Consider the following 18395-nt stretch of genomic DNA (forward strand, 5'->3'; position numbering starts at 1 on the left):
TTTTTGGACTTAGGGTTTTGCCACGATATGTGGATACCTACAAAGATTGGTAAGTCAAGTGTGGAAAAATTATTATTATTATTATTATTATTATTATTATTATTAATTTGAAAATTTTGAATTGCCAAGCATATGCACAGTATTCTTCAGCACGACTTATCCTTTTGGTCTCCTCATTCCCAATCAAGATGCATGGTCTGCAGTGGTTTGTGGTAGAGCACATGTTCTGCATGCAGGAGCAAGGGGTCCCAAATTCATTGTGTGTCATCTTTAGTTTATATGACAACCTATCTAATTAGCCCACTCATTTATACACTCATCTTACATTAATTATATAATTAAAATCGGGTGGTTGGAAGGAAGAGGAGGAGAACAGTGGGTAAAAAAAGAAGAATAGGGAAAGTAGTTAGGAAATAGAGAGGGTAAAGCCAAGAGAGAAACAAATGGTAAATGGGTTTCAGAGGAACACTTTTTAGTTTATTATTCAGGGCATAGCAATTTATGACCAAGATTACAAATGGATTCATTGCAGGTTTCTCTGAATAATATTACACAAGATGAAATAGTCCAGATATAACCAATACATATGAAGTTACTGAAGAAAATCTAAATGCGCTCTGACCTCCACCAGAAAGACTCTGAACTCTTTCCTTCCATTCAGGTCTATGGAAGGATACCTGGACATTCTTGTTCTTTTGCTAAGCAAACAAATCACTGCCCATCCCCATTCCTTTCCAAGACTTCCATCCCCTGTCCCATTCTTCTATTTTTCATCTTTCCCAAACTTAGCTGTTCTTTCACTCTACAAATCCATCTATGTGACCCAGGTTCTCTTTACTCTTCACTTTTCATTCCTGTCTTCCCATAGAAAGCAAGATTAGCCTACCTAATAACAAAGGCGTATGAGATGGTTTCCTCCAATTCTAATATTTCTTTTCCTGAGGCAGCAGGTTTTGTTTTTCTAAATTTGATCAAGGAAGAGGCAGTTATGTCGCCGAACAAATTCTAATGACCTAGTTCACTTAAGCATATTTTTAACTTCAGCTTCTGCAAAGTAGAGAAGGTTAGGTGAAATCACAAGGAAAAAATAATAACTTAAGTCCATCAAGAGTTTAATCCCATGCTCTAGGACTTTCACGCATTCCTTCCCTAACAGAGGTTTTCTGTAGATCAAGTATTCTGAAGCAATTTACTTTCTGAAGTTTCAAACCCATTTGCCTAGGAATAATGGGGAATTACAGATAAGTAATCTGTACAGGATTGGATTGTGGCTCTTCTGATGTATACGTCCTGAAGAGTGAAGATACATAGGCAGGGTAATATCATTGCTGCAGAAGGGAACAATACATGGTTGCCTATCTGATAAGAAAATGAGATGTGCCAAGGCTAAGCTGAGGAAAGCAGGAGCACAGTTACTGCTGGGTTCTAGCAACCTCTACTGTTCATTTTTTTAAAAACATCTGTGCCTACAGAGTTTTCTTGGCAACATTTGTTCAGAGGGAGTTTGCCTTTGTCTTCCTCTGAGAGTGTGAAGTGCCCAAAGTCCCATTGCCATAGCCATGGCCTGCACTTCAGAGTCGTAATCCAGTGCTCAAACCACTACACCATGCTGGCTCTTGCCCCTGCACCCTTTTATGCCCAGTTTCAAGCAGCATATAGGTGTAAATTATATGATTCACAGAACACACACAAATATCTCCTTGACATTCTCCATAAATAAATGAAAAAGTGTGCATGGGACCCTTCCAAGAGCCAACACAGATTGCTATTTTTACATTCCTCTACTTTGTGTAAAAATCATTCCAGTTTTAGTTTTGCAGAAGAAAAAACAAACAACAGGCAGTGTCCTTCGCCAGCATAATGCCCATATTTAATATTTTAAAACATGTAAAACCAGAGTAAAAAAAAACCAGTCTTGTTTACTTTCATACAGTACATTTTCATAATCTCTCAGCAACGTCCCCATCAACAGTGCCCAAAAATTTGGTATGAAATATGTCAGTATTTTTAACAAGTGTATAACCAGCAACACAGTAAAGCAGAGCTCATGACAAATGGCTTCTTGAGACAGAATTCACCAAGGCTTGATCTTGTGTGTTAACTCTGGCAGTTAGGACCACAGGAAAACATCTCTTTCCAACATAATGTGCAATGCCTGGGAAGAGCCCATGGTACATTTCTTCTCCACAGCAGCGTTATTTATTTTCTAAAGGTTGATCCTAGCATGAAAAAGAGACTTGGCTTTGTGGCTCTTTGTAGTACCTCATCAGTGTAGGAAGGAGTAGGGCTGCTGCAATTCTAATGTTGCCAACATAACAACAGTAATGGGCTGTCAAGATTTAAACAGAAGGGATGTTCTAAAAAGTAAGTCAAATCTGGATCTAGAATTTATTTATTTTTAATTTAAAAAGGGAAATTTTCTGCAACATGCAGGAACTTATTTAACATGAAATTGCATGAATATATACTATACAATATAATTTTCTTTTTCTATATGCATATATATGGAACTATTATTTTTTGAAAAATAAGCAATACTTTACACAGTACTGGTCATACTTCTCTACAGGCTTAATAATAAATGTTAAGATATTGTATATTTAGGATAGAGGCTTCTATAAGAAGCCTAGAATCAACACAAATATTCTTTTTTGATTTTTAAGAAGTAGATTCGAAATGTTTACCTGTCTTTCAGTAATAAAAATATTTTCATTTATTCTGTATCCTACCAAGTGAGCATTTTTCAAAAGCTAAAGCTTCACTACCAAGCAATTGTTCACCTGAAACCGGAATTGGGAGGGGGATCCATTCATGGAAATAGTAGTGATACATTTCCTTTGACTGCTGGATGTTGGTATAGAATCTCTTTAAAATGAATATAAAATGCCTAGCTGCTAAACTCAGGACATTTTAGTTCTTCACACAAACTTAATGGAAATGTACCTTTAGCAAGAGAGAAAAAAGAAAGAATCAACAATCACCAAAATACCAAGACTGTAAATAGAAGATTCAGTCTTTTGCTTCAGTTGAGAGAAAATTAACAGAGGGCTGCATCTAGATAGTTTTATTTGAAGCACTGGAATCAAGTTAGTCATAAGTAACTCCTGTTGACTTCACTCGTTCTGCTCAAATATAACTGAATCTGGATCCATCCCTGAGCATTTTTCAATTTCATACAATAAAACATTATAGACAGCTATAATACTCTGGCTTATTTTAAGTGCCATTGTGCATGTGTTTTCTATTGTTGGTATTATATGAATATGTTCTTTTGAGATTACCAAACAGTACAATTCAGATCATATTTGGGAATTTGAAAGTGGCATTTAAAAAAGAGAGAGCATAAAATATATAGAAAAATAGATTATCAGTGTAGCGAACCTTTGTTGTGTGCAGCAAAACAATCTGAATAATGCTTTGTTGCACTAACAAAACATATTTGGAAACTGCCTCCCCGACCCCAGCCCCAAACAAAGATTAAGAGGCATTGACTGTGTGTCTCACAGTTTTGTTTCCAAGTTTCAAGCAGCATATAGGTATAGTGTAAATTATATGATTCACAGAACACACACAAATATGCAATAAAGATATTGATACAGTCTCCTTGACATTCTCCAAGAGAACTGCACTGATTAAAGTTTCCTTTCAAACTAAAGTGTCCAGTAGCATTTAAGTGCTTATTAGCGCATAACAATCATATGTGCAATAATTAAAAAAAAAATAATTCCAGTCTAGTATCTTTCTTTCATTTAACTGTTTGATTTGACAGGCTTCCCATTTAACGTCTGATGCTCTAGTAGTTTTTATACTAACTAAATCAGCACAACAGCTTTAACCTAGAATTCTCTGAACAATCTGAACTCTGAAGACATTTGTCCCAAACAGTATGCCACCAAATGCATTATTTGGTTGTTAGAATGGGTTACCTTTTGTTTGGTTAACTTCTTTACAGTCAAAAATATTGTGAAGAAGTTATAGCGCATCATACATTTAGAACTATATACATAAACACAAATATGTACATACAAAATTATTTTATAGAATCATCATTTCTGTTCATATCTGTGTGTGCTTGTGTAGAGCAAGCAAACTGGAACACACCAGGATATCCCACGAAGCCTCTTTGATTAAGACTAGTGAAACCATGTGCAGAGGTTCAGAGCTTCCTATCCAAGCAAGATGTGATGCTCAAAAGGTGGACACAGACCAATTAAATCTTTCTCAAGTCACTGTAGTGTCATTTACCTGAAGTTCTGTTTTCTACCATGTGGACATTATGCATTCTTGTTAAGAGCAGAAAAAAAACTATTTTTTGTTGTTGTAGGGGCACAGAACTTAACAGTCAATATCCATACAATTATGGATATCTTCAGCTTTAGTGCAAAGGGGGCTGTTCAGTATATTCATGAAGAAATCTGTTGCCATGTTGCCATTTGTGGAAAAGTGTTGAATCTGAAGCGCTATTGCATGACAGCATAACATCTACCCATGACACAGTCAGAAAGTTGTCCTTCTCCACAAGAGTTACATACAAACATAAATAAACATTTTAGCACAAAATACACACAGTTAATTAACACTAAGCAAGTCCATTATATAAATAAGAGGTAAAAACCTAAGGGTGAACTTTAAAGGCTAGAAGTTCCTCAGAGTGCATGTTATTTAAGGAGCGTAAGTCCGGCAGTTTTAAAAGTAATTTTGTAAATGTAGAGGCTTCATTTGGATGGTTTTTTGTGATTAAGGTCCTGAGTGCACGGATTAGAGTTTCTTGCAGCGCCTCCACCGAGTTGACATTTTCTATTCCTGATCGTTCTAAACAACAAAAGACAAAGAAGGCTGTTATTATCTTAATACGTTTCAGATTGCAATGATCAAATTTGGTTGTTAATCAATTATGTGTGTTAGCAGATGAAACTTAAAACTGGAAATATAGCAAAAGAAAAACACAAGTTGAGGCACATTCAAGTTTTTATATGCTTATCTTCTAAGTCAAGTACTATTCAGCAAAGCACTCTGGCACTCAAATGTAATAAAAAATAATAATCCTAGTATGAACAACATTATAATCTTTTCTGAAGAAGGAAATATCTGGTCAGTGAGCCAATAATTCAGGTGTGAGCTTTCCCATTTTTTTTATCAACAAGAAAACATATATATATAGGGGGTGAATTTCTGTAGGGAGCCATGTAAAAAAAAGGTATCGTCTGCAGTATCCTCCTCTTATGTATTCTGTACATCATTTAGGAGTCCAGCAATCCTATGCCTTGCTGACAAGAGGAAAACAGGAAAGGGATCTATCTATTCACCTTATAAAGTATATGGTGTAATTTTAACTCCTGATGTGCCAACTAGTATTGCAGCAACTAAAGTGAACTGTTGTAGGTCAGGCTGCCTGACATACAAAGCTGCTACTTCATTGACTATAGTACCAAATAAGAATGAGGAAATGTGAAATGGGGGGGAGGTGAGACAAAAATAATTTCTACAGGCAAAAAAAAAAAAAAAAAGTAAATTATCACTTAAAGGCTGGCAACTCACAGCGGTTGCTAAAACTGTTTGAAAAGATAGTGTTAGCTAATCCTGTATCCTAAGATAATGTAGAAAGGAGTTCCAAAACTGTGTAGGTAATCAGCAACTGACAAGCTTCCCTTTAGTGGTTGAAGGAACCTGGTGACATTTATATTATTGGTTTGTTTATAAGGAATGCTTGACAATGCTCTAAAACAGGTGCAAACAGCATATGAAGGAATTACTTGCATAGAAGGAACGGATGTCATCAACAATAAAACAGTTTTTAAAATACACAGTTCTAAGACACAGTGTAAATTGCAATGTCTGAATAATTTCAAGTTAAAAAGTAAAAAAAACCTTCTCTCCAACCCTTTAGTTAGATTTCTGGTATTTTCCACAAAAGGTGGTGTGTATATGATTTTAATTCACACAAGTTTTTTTTTTTTGTTTTTGTTTTTTTTTGAGAGGCAAGGGCATTTTGCTTTTGGGTACAGGCATAACTTTATTTTCTTACCAGCAGACACAAGGACCACCGCAGTAAACAAGCTCATTTCTTCATCACTAAGGTTCAGGGCATTTAGCTTCTCACTAAACTCAAACATGGAGTTGAGCAGATCACCAGCCCCCATTGAACGCAGATCATCCAAACTGTATTTCTTTCCACTAAGAAAGGTGACAGTACGATCCTTTGCATCAAACAAAGATGCAAACCGAACCATTAAAACCTAGTCAAGAGAAGAGAGCAAATTAACAAAAACCAGTAAGATTTCTAGAAAACTAGAGAAATAATGTGTAATTTTGTATACTGATTGTGTCTTAAAAGCTTATACTGTACTACTAGTTTGACAGCTGATGAACTGGTTCAATTACTCTAAGGGAAAAGAAAAATATTTGCTCTCCTTGACCCTGACATTAGCAAAGTGGTGATTTAAAATCCATCCTAGGGAGTTTCACACAGAAACATGTAACTGCAATGGGGAGCCCAGAGCCTAGAAAGAGGAAGAAGTAGCATTAGTAGTTCAAATTACAATTACCAGAACATCCCGGCCAGCATGAGAGATTTTGAAGTTTGTAATTTTAAAAATTATGTTTCCAAGCTATGACACTTCCCTTTAGTGGTTCGAAGAACTGGGTTACATTTATATTATTGGTTTGTTTATAAGGAATGTTTGACAATGCTCTAAAACAGGTGCAAACAGAATATGAAGGAACTACTCATAAGTAACATTTGGGGAAAATGAGATGTCGATTCCCCTATCCACCCCATTCAAATCTATTGTAGACCACTGAGAAATAGACATCTAGGAATGTGTTGCTGTTTCTGCCCAAAGCATGCAATATTTAAGACACTACACCACTGGACCCAGGACCTCCCATAGCCGGGCTCAGAGAAGAATGCAGGTGAGACTCAGAAGACAGAAGCAAACAGAAACGTACTGCAAAAAACACAAGATATTTACAAGGTATGCGTTGGGAAAAGAATAAAATACCAGGCCTATGAATCTGACATTGAAAAGTAGTCAGCCACCAGCCTCCTTTAGACTGGATCGGTATGTTTTCTTTTCTGCTGTCTAGAATGGGACTTCATGATGAGTAGCCAATGTCTCTTCCTCAAATCACGGGAATAAACCATGTAGAAACAGGTCGAACCCAAACTCAATACTCATTTAAAGAGGGCTAAAATAGAATCCAATGGCTGAATCAGACTAGAAATCCATGTTGCAACATCAGCTTACCACACACTGCTTTGGATGAGGTATAAATATCCAACTTGTAGCATCTAGTAAAACTACATGGATTGCTCCAGGTGACTACTTTACAAACCACACTAAGGGGAAAGTAAATGGAAAATGATGTTGACACAGTTGCAGCTCCCCTATAAATATGTTGATGCTACAGTGAAGCACATGTTTTCCTGTTGCAATAGGTGAAGCCATGGTGAATGATGCTTGATCTGGCATCCACTCTGCTTCTTGGATAGTGATCAGCTGGATCAGAGGGGGAAATGTAAACCAGAGGCATGAAGGAAAGTGTCCTGTAGGGAAGCTTAGCCAACCTCTGATCTACTTACAGTATCTGGCACACTTGTAGTTGGCTCTTGAAGCAAATATATCTATAACATGGGCAACTGTTAAGCCCAGGCATTGCTGGAGATGTTGAGGCAAGTGCTAAACTTGCATATAACTGAATAGGATGAAAAGATAGCACATCAGGGTACAGGACTGTGGACTGAGTTGGGAAAATCTGGTGCAAGTCAAAAATAATTTTTGGACTTGAGACGAGTTGGGGTTTTTTTTTAAGGCCAAAGAGCAGTATCTGGATTGGCTTGACAAAGAAAGAACTGTTTTGAGGGATGAATGGGGTAAGTTAGAGTAAGAAGCTTTTTTTCCAGCAAAGCTTCTGTGAACTATATGGCAGGAAATCCCGTCATTTTCACTTTGGTAGACATTTTAAACAAATGGTCCACTGCTTCATCCATTTTGGAATTAACTAGGCCTTCTTTTTCAAATGGGAAGTCCTTTAGACTTTTACCTTGTACTTTCTAACAATACTATTGTCTTACTGTTATAGAGTCAGACATCAATTTAACACTACAATCAGCGCTGTGATGTGCAGGTTTGAATAACTATGTTGCCAATCTGTAAGTTTCCTGCTGTAGCAAAATTGCTATGTTGTTTCATCTTGTGGGAAATGGGGGACAGATAACATCATATTCTCCCAAAGGAACTGATGTGTAGCCTGCCATACAGGCTTGATAATTTGCCATTCTGAGGCTTGGTCAAAAAATCTAGATAACAATCCTCCCTATTTGGAAGTGCAGAATATGATATCCTACAATGTTTTCATTGGAAGGCTTCACCTATTATTGAATTTGGGGCACGGTGGATAAACAGAGTTGGCTTCTTCCTGCTTCACTTTGTAGAAACTTTCTAGCCTTCTGGGCACATGAGATAACCAAACAATGATTTGTCCAAGATTATTTTACCAGTTCTAACAGAAGTGTGGCATGAATGGTAACCATCAGGTTAAATGATTTCAGCATGTGTAGTACTAACAGCATATGGCTTCTAACACTCACCTAACACAACAGGTGGGAGGAGACAAACACAACAGGTGTCAGGTACAAAGTAAATGGTGATGGAAATTGTGGAGCTGAATAATACGTGTGACTTCCCTCATCCAGAGTGTAACACTAGCACTCTGGCCTGCTGTACTGTAGAAGACCAATGTAAATTCAAGGCACTGAAGAAAACTGAGTCAAAGTTGTTGCAGAAGCTGTAGTCTTTACCAGTAGCTATTCCCCAGAGGAATGTGTGAAATGGCAGGTTTTTGGTGCTAAAGCACCTGGGACTGTCATTTCCAGTGCTGAGAAATGTGACTGTGATCAGACAGGTGTAACATTTTTGATATCTCTTGAATGATATAATTCTCTGAAGGAATAAAAATTAGAAAAAGACTATCGATGTTTATATTTCTCTTTTTTTCGCCACTGGAAAACAATATTATATATGATCATGTGTAGCACAGAAATGGAAAGCTAAGGATCTGCCTACAATCGATGAGTGGTTATTAAAAAGTTTAGATAACATAGAATTGGACAAATTAACAAATATGACTGAGAAAAATTCAAACAGACCGTTCAATACAGATTGGGAAATCATAGAAAGCTACTGTAAAAACAAATGGTCTTATGTGCCAAATGCATCTAAATGCTTGATAACAGCAATCAATAAGACATTAATTGCTAAAGTTGAAAAATGATATACACTAAAAGGGAATTGTTGAAATTACTTTTATTTACTCTCAATACAAGTAGAACTGATTGGAAGTCAAGTGTTGTAGGATAACTCTTTTCTTTTGGCTGTTAAAAGCAATAACAAATGTATATGTATACGTTAATAGATATGGCTTACTTTTTAATGTATGTATGTAATAAACTTCAATAAAAATAATGAAAAAATAAGGCTTAAGTAACGACAAAGTGCTTAAAAAATTGCAATGGAACCGCTTGCTTAGGTTGCAGCAAGCTTGAGTAGCAGCAAGCTCTTGATAAGGAATAAGCAACAGCAAGCTGTTTTTCAAAAAAAGTTCAGAATGCTCACTAGCCTTAGCTGATTCTAACCAAGGCAAAGAAAACACTGAGCAAGGTGGGAGAGAGAGGGAAATCCGGTTTGAGTGTCTTTCCCCACTTTGTGTATGTCAGACCAGAGAGAAGACCTGAACAGATTTCCGTGAGCTCACAAGCCTAAGCTGATTCTACTTCCTTTCTATGCAGTTCACTGTTACTCAGACTGCATCAAGCAGCTTTACGATACGCAAGTTAAGACTCTTTAACCAGCTTGTGGCCATTTGAGCTTGTTGCAGCCCAAGCAAGCAGCTTCAAAATGATTCCACCAAAGATGATGGTGTTTTCTTGGATTACTTGGTAAAGTGATGGGGGTGCCTCTGTTGCTGTTTAGCCTTTGAAGGAAGCAGATGCCCCTCATCGTCTGCAATGAATTCTGTGTAATTGACTGATGTGGAACGGAGCTCTGAAGTTGCTGATTTTGGTCTTTGAAGACCGTATTCGCTGCTTCAAGTTTTCCTTGTCTAGTTGCAAGCCCATAATTATGCACCTCATTCTTTGTACTTCAAGCTACAAGTCATTATATCTCTGTTGGAACTTCTGTATTGCCTACTTCACCCTTTGAGGAGGACTCTGAGGAGACAGGAGGTATGAAGGTATCCTTTTTGCCATGGCCTCTGGGCAATCCACCTGCTGTCTTCCAAGAGTTAGTTAACTAATTGAACTGCTGGTTGAATGCCTAGCTGTCTGTGGCCAGTCCTGTCAGGAAGGTGTGTGCTGGGTTCATAACCCTTGTCAAAGCAACCAGAAGCATAGTTTACATATGTGGACAGGATGCCCAGAAGAAGGTCTGTGAAGAATCTGAGTTGCGTGGCAAATTTCCTCTCACACAGGAATGAATCTCAGTACAGCGAGGTTTCTCTCAAATGAGGGCTCTTTAATCTTTGTTACATAACTATTTACAAAGATTACACAGAGTATAAGACATTCATCTTGGATACTCATCAACTAATTACTTTACCAACCAACTGACCATAACAGACACCTCGGAGGCAGTACTCTAACACCAACCGTCTCACACTGACTCAGTGAAAGTTGAAAATTGACAGTTGCATCACCATTCCAGGATGCACTGTTTCAAAATTGCAGACACATGTAACAGCCACTGGTACTGTAATAAGTTCCACTACAGCTCCACACAGTGGTCACATTCATGTCATTTGATCAGGCCTGTTTACAATATGGTCCTGACAAATCCACCTGCTGTATTTCAAGAGTTAGTTAACTAACTGAATGCCTAGCTGTCTCTTCTTTTTATAAGTTGCCTTTTTCTTTTCCTTAGTTTCTGTTAAAAAGCATCCTTCTCAAGCTGAAAATCCTTGAAAGGAACTACATATATCCAAATGAACTCTGGAAGACATGTGCATGCACCAGTGCTTAAACCACTTCTTGCTTCTCCAACTATAACAATTACTTGAGATGTAAAAGAGAATCTTGTGTGGTATCTACCCTAAAGGAATAAGACTTATGTAATTTGATCAAGGTTCTATATAAGCTTCTAAAATCAAGATTAAAAAAAATCAAAGGAACCTCAGCCCACAAAACAGACACCCAAGCCACTACGAACACAACAGATCAGAAGTGGGGAAGGTGTGACCTGCATGCCACATGTAGTCCCCAAGGCAATTTTTGGTGATCCTATGGCCCAATTTAAAAAAATATATATTGCCTCAAAAATTCCCACACCCTACCTTAGTCATGTGAGGGGAGTTTTGCCATATTTTATTATCCCCAGGAAAGGCTTTTTAAACCAGTAAGAGACCTTTTTATAACAAGAAAAAGTTGACTTCCAGATTAATGCCTGTTGAAAAAAATGGCCCAGAGAGGGCCAAACATGGCATAATTTCACCCTACACCCCCTAGGAAACTTTTGAGTGGTATATGGGGTGGTGAGGGGTGGTGTTTAGGGTCCTTTCAGGTTCCATTTGAGTGCCAGTGTGGCCCACTAACTCTTGATAGTTACCGACCCCTGGTGTAGATGACACCCTGGTAAGTAAGCCAGAAGCTTTTTCACATGATCAGCCTGCTGTTTCTTGGTTAGGTTCTTTGGCGTCATATCACCATTTGTAGGTGCCAAAACACTAGATGACGAAGTCATGAAAGCATTGCAAAGGAGTTCTTCCCTCACCAATGAATACAACCTCTGAGTGATGTTGTCTCCTTTTTTACCTTGAAGGACAGAAGCTTATTCACTGAATGCTACAGGAAGGGCAGTGTCTTCCCTAGATGTTTTTGACTCCAGAGACATGCTGGCACCATGTACAGAGGCTCCTTTGTGGGTATGCAGTCTCTTGCTGATCCCTCAGTTTAGAAACAATTAATACCTAAGGGTTTGGAGTGGCATAGTAGAAACAATCTGTCTTACAGGATCTCCTCAAATTTGGCTGAGTTGGAACATTCACTCTCTATTTATCTGATCAGTTACTAAAGGAGACTGAGTGAACAAAAATAAAGTCTAGAAATTTGTCCATTATAGTAGCTCTAATAGGCACTATAGCTTCCACTTCAGATTTCATCTCTGGTTCATCTGTATTAAAATAGGGTCCATGTGACTGACTTGACAGATGGCTGATTGTTCACTTCTGAGAAATAATATAGGCATCACTAATAGATTTCTCTATTCACCCCAAATAGAATGCTGTTGGGTCAAGCAGCATTAAGGCAACTGCTCTGTAACAGTTCTCCAATTGATAGTAAGCTTTTTTATTATAGAGTTCTTATTTAGGAATTAGAGCTATGATACTAAAGGTGTCAAGTGGAGCTGCAGAGGCAAATTAGATATGATGCAAAAGTACAAGGATATTCAAATGCCAAAAAGGGTGGAGAGTTCAAAATGGCTATCCAGGATAGTAAAGATGTTAAAATGACTGCCAGCAGCTAAACACAGGAAACTTTATGCCTTCTGTCAGGCCTCAGGGGCATCTCTCTGTCGCTGGGTCACTGAGACTTTCACCAGCAATTTATTTCTCAAATCTAAAATAACCACAACTGCATCTTCTCTATCCCACAATTCCAAATCTTCTATAGTTGTAGCAGCAAAGGCAAAATAGCCCCTGTCCCAAATCATTCAGTGGTGTTTGCTACCCAGTAGAGTCCACTGCACTGCCATAGCAGTCAAGTACAAGGCCTTCTATTCTGACTTCATCAGAGGATTAGTCCAGGTCTGCAAGGCTATCCCACACCACATTAAAGAGTTCAGTATCAAAATAGCACAAAGGAATGCGGTTCCCAGACGGGTTTCCCAAGACAAACCCTGAGTCATGGGAAGAGGGGCTAAAGAAACATGTTGCCTAGCTGCTAAACTCCTTTCATTCATTCAATTTATATATCACTTTTCTCCTGGACATTCAAAGACAATTTGGGGGAGGGATGTTTCTCAAGATGTTGTAAGACATTGGCCCAAAGCTGACGTACCAAATAAAGTGCCTTCCAGGTGTTTGAGGGGCATGGCATTCTAATGACACATGCCCCCCAAAGTGGCCAGAAGCCGCTCTGGGACCGGCTAATATGGTCTGAAAAGGCAAAAAAACCACTCCTGCCGGTGGTCCATTCAGCAGCATCCGGTCACCACTGTCCTGGAACAACTGTGCCCATAGCAGCCATAGATCACTCCATTTGGCCCATCTGCTTCACCCCTTAGAGTACTTTGAAGTCACTTTCCCCAGAAATGTCATACTTGTTCAAATGAGGAGGAAAGGAGAAAGAGAAAACACACATGAAAGAGCAAACAGTACTAAAACAGTACTAAAGAGAAAACAAGTTCTGAAGAAAGATTATAAAAGAAAAGCTGAAGAATTTAAGACCAGAATTGAAGGCAAGCAAGACTGAGGATTTCTTAGCCAGGGTAAAAAGCAAGAGGATGAATGGAGAGAAGAGCCAAGGGTCCAAAAGGTGAAAGCTAAGTTTAGGTCATATGACCTCTGCCTGGAGAGGGCAAAAGGGTGGCCAGGAGGATTAGCCCATTCATGGATGGCTCCTTCCTGTGTTCTAAGAGTGAGTTCATTCATTAAGCAGAGACTGAAAACAATAAAAATCAGTTAAAAGTATATAAAAAGGTTACATATAGGTTCTTAGGCTAAACAAACCAAAGCATTGCCCTCTTCATCCTACTTTGATATTCTTCCCAGTATGTTCTTGTACATCCTGGTCCTGCATGTAACAACTGTTTTAACTTAAAACACTGGATCATCTAAATCCATATTCAATTTGATGGTTTGGATTGTAAATATGAAAGAAGTAGGGAAAGAGAGCAGCAGTCTTTCAGTGTTTTAGAATAAAAGTTTCCATCAGATTAGATTTTACTGGTGGGTAGCCTAAACAAATTCATTTGTTCATTTTAAAGCAGGGCAAGCAGGTTTGTCAGATATACTTTTTCTGTACAGAACTCTTGATGCCACTAACCAGCCCATATTTTTTTAAAAAGAGAGAGGTGCTGGGGGCACAACTTGATGAATGGCACAATAGATATTAAAGTGTGTTTTGGACTAAGCCCAAAATGTTTTATGTTAATCTGTACAGGTAATGTATACCTTTTAACATAGAATTCAAAGATATAGCTATGTTAGTCTGTAGAATCAGTACATAAGAGAGATCTTGTAGCATCTTTTGAGACTAACTGAAAGAAAGAAATTGGCAGTATGAGCTTTTGTAGACTTAAGTACCTGTAGACTGAAGTCTACGAAAGCTCACACTGCCAATTTCTTTATTGCAGTTAGTTCCAAAGGTGCTACAAGATCTCTCTACATACCTTTTAACATAGTTTGGGAATTTAACACAGATTTCTAACACCAAGGCAGCTATATAAGGATCTGGTTAAATGCAACCAAAATACACATATTTTATACTGCAGCTATGAGCCAAGATGCAGAACTTTTTATGAATATGTTTGTCAGCTCTCCTAAGCACAGAAGTCTCATTTTCTACGCAGGTAACGCTGGTGCAGTATATGTAATTTACTAATGGACAAATTAACTCATTTAGAGTTTTGTTGCTGCTCAGCAAACAGGAGTCATGCAACCTAGCTGAACTATTACAAATCACTTAAAAGATCATGCTCTATATTCTACCCACATTTGTTCTAGAGGAAAGGCCATCCTAAAAAAAACTAACAGCATGGTCCTATGCATTTTTATTTCTGCAACATATCAAATGAGACTTATCCTTTGCTAAGAGTGTTTAGGACTTCTGCCTAATCATTACTGTAGTGTGATGTGTTACCAGCCAATGCTTAATTTCTAATGTATCAAGTGGGCAGTGGTGTGCGGGAGTGAGGTCCAGTCCGTGGAATGAAGATCTGACAAATGCTCCCCCATAAGTCTTCAATAAATTCACTGAGCAAGGCAACTGTGGTGCTGAGCACTGGAAAGCATTCTGAGCAGACTAGTCTTTTTCCCAGCTTTAAAGCTGGAGAATTAGGTAGGGATCATCTAAACAGTTACATAAAGTTCTCTGGCCACAAGCTAAACCAGAGCACATGTTCATGTCCCATGTGTCCAAGGAGGGAGTAAGCATTGGCCACATCTGCTGAAAAACATCCAGGAAAATTTTAGGCAACAATGTCCCAAAGTACATTCCTTCTTCCTACCTAGCCTTTCCCATAGAAAGGGCAGGGGTGGGGCACAGCATTAGCTGACATGGTCTAAAGTCACCAGGGGTTTGTAAGGAACAGGATCCCATAGCACATGTTCCTGGCCACTTGCCAGCCCTTCCATTCAGGAAAGGCTGAATGTAATGAAGGACTGTTGGACTAGGATGGTTTTAGGAAGGGGCACGCGTGCAACAGCTTATGTTCTTCCCCTTGACCCTTCTCCAAAGGAAAGACTGGTGAAGGGAGTTGGTGGGCAATTACAGCTTTTGATTAAGGTAGACGCCTACTCTCATTTCAGTGCTGCCATTCTGTATAACAATGTAAAAAACCTAAGCAAAATTCCTGACACAAAATTCATTATGGAAGTGAATTTCTGCAGATATAACTTTTGCGATACCACCCATACAAATGCAGTAAGTAATGGATGAAATCACCAATATGAGTTCCATTTATTTCATCAGTTATAAATGACTAGGGTATTAGAGAGGAGAAAATTGCCCAAACAATGTAAGTACAAGTTGTATCTAGTATCGTGGTGGATGTTGTATTATACAGAGCATTTGGTAATACAGATGTGTAGTGCATACAAGATATTTACCTCAAAGGTTCCAGCCTTTAGAAGATTCACTTGATCGTGCTGGGAAAGGTCTCGGAAACCTGGAACACGCTTGGCAAACTCCACCACTTCCTTCACTGCTGGTGTAAAGCTCATGGAAAACTCTTCCCAAACTTCATGACCAGACTTATTTGGATCCACAAAAGGAGTCTTGTTCATTGGGCAAACCTAAATAATTGAACACATAGTCTTTAGCATCACATTGCAAAGAAACTGGCCAAATTATCTGTCTCAAAATCTTCATGCAGGCAAGGCAAACAATTAGAACATGAATGATCACTCTTGATTAAACATACCTGGAGACCATACCTTAAAACATTAGACTCTAACATGTGGCACACATAACATTATCCAAAAGTGCATTGAAGCACCCTCAATAATCACAGGAAACTTGTTTTGGTGCCATTCCTCATTAATGTTAAAATCTTGCTTTTACTGAGGCTCAATTCATTTGGTAAAATGTAAATTTGAACACTTTTTTAAAAAAATGTAATTGATTTTGAGGCATATAATTTTTGGAGTGACGCTAATGTTTTTGTTTTAATCATTATTATTTCTAAGAAGCATACTGAAGTGTTGAGTGAAATACCATGGACCTGGTTACCATTATTTCATCTGAAACACAGCAGCTGCTCATGCTTTACTGGCACTAATTTCCCTAGCAATTCATACTTTGTTAGATAACAGTTAATTCCTTTTAGCCACCTGATTCCATGGCCGTTTCTTTAAAAGTGGAGATGGGACTTGTAGCACACCAAGTCAGTTTCACACGTTAGTTTTGTTAACTGCGATCATGTTTCAAACAGAAGACACAGGCACACACAACCATGATAACTTCTAAATGACTGTGCAAGGGCTAACTTTGCTGTGAGTGTGCAGGCTAAGAAATATAATGCATAAGTAGATGTTCAAAGGCTGTCATCACTGCAGTACATGTACAGCACACCTCTGCAGCAACAGCATATATACTTCTCAGGACAGATTGATCTGATTGAACCAGGTTTCAGGAAATATATGGCTCTCCATATGTAAGGAGTGCAAATCCCACTGAATACACTTGATGGAAGATGCAGACCAACATCTGCAGGACCTCATGTTTCCCACCACTATGCTGAACTATAATTTAGAATTCTGAGAATGATCTCAAGACTAGTCTTTGGGATGTTTATCTTGCTGCACTTTGAAGATCAGTCAGTTTGAAAGTTTTTGCTTCTGTTTTATATTAACAGCAGCTTGTCATGGCTTCCAAACCAGGAAAAACTGTACTTAATCTTATATATGATAAACTGAAATTAACTGTCTTCAAGCCATGTTTTATGAAGTTGCCTTATTTCAACCAACCATTGACAGTTTGGGGTTTAGATGCCAACTAAACTGGTTCATCTGAAACAGAAGCTTCTAGTTTTTTCCTTGGGGTTTCAGTGCTGGAGCACCTAAGCTCACTACCTTTCATTTAGTATTATATGTAAATGCAACAATTATCCTGTTTAAGAATAAGTCTTCAGAAATATTGGCATACAGTTGCATGCGACTTCTAATGTACCTATTACTGGACATTATTTTGGTGAGGACTATTCTTCTTCATAGTTATTTTCTAATACAGTCCTAGACCTATTTTTCACCTGGCACATAGCACCACCTGACTCCCTGGATGCTGTGGGTCTTGCACCTCTGAAATTGCTTCTTCTTCAATGTTGATTCACCTTCCATTAAGCAAACTTCTCGCACCCCAAAACCTAATGTACACACTCTCCCACCCTCGCCTGACATTCATGCTATTTTATTATTATTTTATTCAATCAATACAATGGCCCTAAGGCACAATTATTTCTGGCTCAGGTCAGTTTTTAATCTGTCCTTTAGAAAACCAAGCTACCACTGTGCAACAGGAATTAACTATTACAGTACCAGATGCATTCTGCCTCCAGTGCTGCAGGAGTAGGCATTCATAGGTTCATTTGGAGGAAAGCCATTTTCGGGCATCCTGTTGCAACCTTTAAGGAAAAAGCCTTGAGTGAAGTTGACAGAGCTGCAGCTTGTGAAGCAAAGGTTATGCCCATTAGGATAATGTACATTGTTTCGACTTTTGTGCTGTCCATTAAAATGTTGGTCACTCCCACCATTATGGCTGCTGCTTATATCAGGCTCACCACTAGAATTATATTGCTCTGTGTACTTGATTAGCTCTCCATTCTGGGGCTGCACAACACTGGGAGGATTTTCTGGTTGTTCCTGGTTGTACATGAAGGTATCTTTATGAGCCCTGGTCACCATACCAATCACTTCTTCCTTAGCAATGTCAGAGGGGGGAGCAGGAAGAGGTGGAAAAGCGAGGGAAGGAGAAGAGGGGCGAGTGTTATTCTCTTTTTCTCGCTGCGCTTTGGAGTTTAGCTCTTCCTGAGGCAACAGTAACAGTGGTTCTTGGCTATCTTTTAATGCTTCATTAGGCAAATGATCACTGAATTGAGTGTTCATCATAGTTTTCATGGCACTTTGCATTTCAATCAGCATCCTCTGTTTCTCACGCTTAGGAATCCGGCCAAATCGAACAGCTA

At 38.5% G+C, this 18395-nt stretch overlaps 1 protein-coding gene across 3 annotated transcripts in view; it reads right to left on the reverse strand.

The window, feature by feature from the left end:
• Positions 1–1207: 1207 nt before the first annotated feature.
• The window catches only part of NR1D2 (nuclear receptor subfamily 1 group D member 2), a 34816-nt gene continuing 17628 nt past the window's right edge, over positions 1208–18395 (reverse strand). For 2 of the 3 annotated variants that reach the window (XM_089532936.1, XM_089532937.1), the window contains exons 5-8: positions 17749–18392; positions 15823–16008; positions 6026–6236; positions 1208–4812 (exon numbers count right to left, since the gene is read on the reverse strand). In XM_089532936.1, coding sequence (XP_089389062.1) covers positions 4616–4812; positions 6026–6236; positions 15823–16008; positions 17749–18392 — 1238 coding nt within the window. In that variant the 3' untranslated portion in view covers positions 1208–4615. The remainder of the gene's footprint in view (positions 4813–6025; positions 6237–15822; positions 16009–17748; positions 18393–18395) is intronic. The other variant, XM_089532935.1, reaches the window with a different exon arrangement.

The sequence above is a fragment of the Sceloporus occidentalis genome, unplaced genomic scaffold (genome assembly GCF_023333645.1).
Source record: "Sceloporus occidentalis isolate IW3139 unplaced genomic scaffold, rSceOcc1.0.p SCAF_7, whole genome shotgun sequence".
NCBI lineage: Eukaryota > Metazoa > Chordata > Lepidosauria > Squamata > Phrynosomatidae > Sceloporus > Sceloporus occidentalis.